General features: G+C 29.4%; 1 protein-coding gene across 1 annotated transcript in view; it reads right to left on the bottom strand.

Annotated features, from left to right (window-relative positions):
- Positions 1–688: 688 nt before the first annotated feature.
- Positions 689–5,095, bottom strand: part of LOC130220543 (clustered mitochondria protein homolog) — a gene marked incomplete at its 5' end in the record, with an annotated part of 11,217 nt that continues 6,810 nt past the window's right edge. Inside the window, 4 exons of the mRNA XM_056452786.1 lie at positions 689–806; positions 915–988; positions 2,606–3,089; positions 4,992–5,095. The exon at positions 4,992–5,095 is cut by the window's right edge and continues 100 nt beyond it. Coding sequence (XP_056308761.1) covers positions 2,625–3,089; positions 4,992–5,095 — 569 coding nt within the window. The remainder of the gene's footprint in view (positions 807–914; positions 989–2,605; positions 3,090–4,991) is intronic.

Genomic DNA, 5,095 nt, shown 5'->3' with positions numbered 1-5,095 from the left:
AAATTAGTCAATGGCAATATATGGTGTGTATGAAATAAAGAGTCATTGCTTTGAAATATTTCATGTTTTCATACATATGATCTTCTCTCTTATGAACTTTTAAATCAGCTAAAAGCCACGTTTGACTCAGATAGACATAATTATTTAAAAATTAATTATTAATTTTTTTATTAATTAATTTTAATTATCATAAAATATTTTTTTATTGTCTATGCATTGAGATTTATATATATTTTTTTAACCTTTAATCTTTAATGTGGGGATGCTGGTTGTGTATGAATGGATTGATGTATTATGTGTGTTTATTTGTGTAACTTTGTACTTAATTTTCATTTTATTTAGCTTTATTTGGTATTTTGCATTGATGTATACAGTACAGTAGATGTAATTTCTGCAATAATTCAATCTTGGCATTGCTATGCAGAAAAGAAATAAACGTTAACCTAAATACAATTTAAATCTAATTAGCAATCAGTAATTAATTACTGTTTTGAAAGTAACTCACCCAACACTGACGATCACATGCATGCATACTAAAATAATATGCAAATTAAGACCCTAAGCATAACAATATTCACTAAAATTGATTCATTTCATAGGATCCTGCATAAAAATACAGTGTACAACAAGAAAAATCTTTAGGGTTTGGAACAGTGCCTCTATGTCATTTGCTTTAATGCATTTTTGGAGCTTTTCCTGACCTGGAGAAAAGACATTGGGGTTGAAACGCATCTCAAAGATAATGTCACTGACAGATCCCACGTCTTTGCAGGCTTTTCTTACTGCATCGATGTTGTGAGAATCATCTGATGACACACAAATACACACATATGAGCTTTCCTGTTACAAAAGGCTGATCTCAGACACTTAATAGTCCACAATAAAAAAGTAAATGTGTGTTTTTTCGTTCTGACCAGATTGCATGCCGTCTTCCAGTCCTTCGTTCTCTTCCAAGTGAGCCTTCACTCGCTGTGTGAACTGAGCGTGTCTGAAATATACAGGCAAATCATGTTTAGAAGACAGACAAACAAACAAATCTCTGGTTGCAAAGTTTTTTTTCCAACAATTTTTTATTATTTTATTTTGAAAGTCTGTGAACACAAAAAGGGTGACATGGTGGTTCAGTGGTTAGCACTGTCGCCTCACAGCAAGGAGGTCGCTGGTTCAAGTTCTAACTGGGTCAGTTGCCATTTCAGTGTAGAGTTTGTTCTACCCCTGTGTTCGCGTAGGTTTCTTCCGGGTGCTCCGGTTTACCCATTAGTCCAAACACATGCGCTATAAGTCAATTGAATAAACTATATTGGCCGTAGTGTATGTGTGTGAATGAGTGTGTATGGGTGTTTCCCAGTATTGGGTTGCAGCTAGAAGGGCATCTGCTGTGTAAAATATATGCTGGATAAGTTGGTGATTCATTTCGTTGTGGAGAACCCTAATAAATAAAGGGACTAAGCCGAAGGAAAATGAATGAATGAATGAATGAATGAATGAGCACAAAAAAAAATAAATGTTTTCGTTAATTATGCTTAATGTATTTTTAGTCATTTTTGTTATCTGCCTTTGTCCTTTTTATGTGTTTTTGTTTATTTTGAAATACCATTTAGGCTTAATTTAATTTAACATTTTCTTTTAGTTTCTATTTATATTACTCAGAGTTATTTTATTCATTAGAACTATTTAGTTTTCTTAGTAGCTCTTTTTGTGCTTTTGCAAATTTGTTTTTATTTATTTTGAAATACTTTCAGATTTTAATTTCAGTTTATTTACGGTCATTTTATTTATTATTTGTTATTTACCATAATTTTTGCATAACTCAGCATTAAAATGAAAATTAAATAAATTTTAAAGCAAATATTTATATTATATTTTATTTCACCCTTATTTCAATTAACAAAAAAAAGTCCTAACTCTTTCAATTAATAATATATAGGATGTGTCTATCAGTACGACTGACTAATGCATAAACTATATATAAGGTCAGAATTATTAGCCCTCCTGTGTATTTTTTTCCCTCAATTTCTGTTTAACGGAGAGAAGATTTATTCAACACATTTCTAATCATAATAGTTTTAATAACTCATCTCTAATAACCTGATTTATTTGATCTTTGCCATGATGACAGTAAATAATATTTGACTAGATCTTTTTCAAGACACTAGTTTTCAGCTTAAAGTGACATTTAAAGGCTTAACTAGGTTAATTAGGTTAACTAGGCAGGTTAGGGTAATTAGGCAAGTTATTGTATAATGATAATTTGTTCTGTAGACTATCGAAGATAATATTGTTTAAAGGGGCTAATAATATTTACCTTAAAATATTTGAAAAAGCAAAAGAAATTCACAGGAGGGTGAATAATTTTGACTTCAACTCTATAAATATATATATATATATATATATATATATATATATATATATATATATATATATATATATACATATACATATATATACACATATACATATATATATATATATATACACATATACATATACATATAGACATATACATATACATATATACATATACACATACATATACATATACACATATACATATACATATACATATACATATACATATACATATATATAAATAAAACAAACTTACTTGTGTTGAATGAACGCCTTCACAAGCTCCGGTCGTAAACGACACAAACGTGAGGATACCGTCTAGGAAAACTCTCATCTTTGGTTTCAGCTTCTCCGCCGTCTTCCACTTGAAAGTTAGCATCAGCAGGCATAGTGCGATACACATCCAGCAGGTAATAGCGGCTGTCGGCTCCCAGAATCCCTTGTGCATCGACAGAAGTGAAGAGAGGCAGCTGATGACCTGTCGAACTCACAACCGCATGTCTCTGCAGAGAAAGAGCCTTTGCCGACTGAGCTAGGAGCTCCAGGAGTTTGCGTCTGGATGGATTCTCCAGTGGCCCAGCGGTGAAGCCGTATAAAAGGCCATTGGGGACTTCAGCCGTCTCAGGGCCCTGAAGACCAGGTGCCAGGCCCTGTGCGGACAGACGAACACCACGATATTCTGCTAATGCGGTGGGGATTGTGTGCAGTTTCTGGAGGTCTGCGTCCAGGTCACTGTAAGCCTGAAACATAAGAGAAAAAAAAAACTAAATCATGTCTTGATGGTTTTTAGGAAACTTTGTTTAATTGCTGAACCACAATACAGCCAAGCTAATGTTCCCATTTTAAATAAGATAAAATGATAATAAATAAAGTTAAACAGCTTATGAATCAATTATATAAAAAATCTGACTAATTAAAAATAACTAATTAAATAAAAAAGTAATTAAATGAATAAATATATTTTACAAACAAATTAAAATGGAAATAAATTAAGCAAACAAAAACTAAATAAAATAAAACAAACAAAAATGAGACAAACAAAACAAAAATTGAAACAAACAACACAACTGGAAAATCTAAATTAATAAAAACAAAGAAAAAAATAAACAGACAAAACAAAATGGAACAAAAACCAACAAACAAAACAAATTAAGCAAAACAAACAAAACAAATAAACTAAACAACAAAACAATATAAACAACAATCAAAATGAAACAAAACAAAATGAACAAAAACCAACAAAAGAAACAATTGAAAGAAACAAATGAAACAAAAATGTAACAAAACAAAAACAAAGGAAACAAATAAACAAACAAAACAAAAAAAGAAAGCAACAAACACAACAAATTAAAACAAAACAAGTGAAACAAAAAACAAAACAAATTAAATTAAATAAACAACAAAACAAAAACGAAATTAAACAAAACAAATTGAACAAAAACCAACAAACAAAACAAATTAAGCAAAACAAACAAAAACAAATAAACTAAACAACAAAACAAAACAAAAACCAACAAAAGAAATAAATAAACAATTGAAACAAAATGAACATAAACAAAACAAACAAATCAAATAAACTAAATAAAATAAATAACTAACAAAACAAAATAAATCAACAAAACAAAACAAAAAAAAAATAAACAAATGAAACAAAATGAACAAAAACAAAGGACAGAAACAAACAAAACAAATAAAACAAAATGAAACAAAATGTAACAAAACAAAAGCAAAGGAAACAAATAAACAAACAAAACCAACAAAAGAAAGCAACAAACAAAACAAAACAAATGAAACAAAAAACAAAATGAAACAACTATTTAAACAAAATAAAATGAACAAAAACCAACAAAGGAAATAAATAAACAAATGAAACAAAATGAACAAAAGCAAAACAAACAAAAAACAAATAAAATAAATAAAATAAACAAACAAAACAAAACAAAACCCAACAAAAAATAAATAAACAACTGAAACCAAATGAACAAAAACAAACAATGGGCAGAAGCACATAAAACAAAACAAATAATGAAGCAAAACAAAAACAAAGGAAACAAAACTAAACAAACAAAAACAAACAAACCGAAACCAACAAACAAAAGCAAAGGAAACAAACTAAACAAATGAAACCAAACAAACAAAAACAAAAGGAACAAAAACAAAACAATTGAAACAAAACAAAAACAAAGGATGAGACAAAACAAAATGAGAAATAACCAACAAAAGAACAAACAAACAAAAAGAAAAAAATAAATAAAATAAACAACAAACAAACCAAAATGAAACAAAACAAAACTAACAAAAAACAACAAAGAAAACAAATACACAAATGAAAGAAAATGAACAAAAAGAAACAAGGAAAAGAAACAAGGAAAAGAAACAAACAAAACAAATGAAACACAACTAAACAAAACAAATGAAACAAAACAAAAACATACAAACAAAGGCAAAATTTAACTAAACAAACCAAAACAAAGGAAACAAACAAAACAAATGAAACAAAACAAAAGCAAACAAACAAGGTTAAGTAAACAAATAGACTAAAATTTGCACAATACAACATCATTTTTTATTCAATATTATTTGGATTTTGGTGATACTTTTAAAGGTTCACAATCAGATCCCATTATGTTGCACAACCCTACCTGTACACATCGCAGCTCGAGACGCTGAGCGGCTCTGTGTCCTCGCTCTCCACCAAGCCACTCTTCTCTGTGCACAGGCATACTCATGAACACACCGCCACACA

The sequence above is a fragment of the Danio aesculapii genome, unplaced genomic scaffold (genome assembly GCF_903798145.1).
Source record: "Danio aesculapii unplaced genomic scaffold, fDanAes4.1, whole genome shotgun sequence".
Classification (NCBI taxonomy): Eukaryota; Metazoa; Chordata; class Actinopteri; order Cypriniformes; family Danionidae; genus Danio; species Danio aesculapii.
The sequence above is the reverse complement of the archived record's forward strand: the minus strand, read 5'-3'. Positions and strand labels throughout refer to the sequence as shown.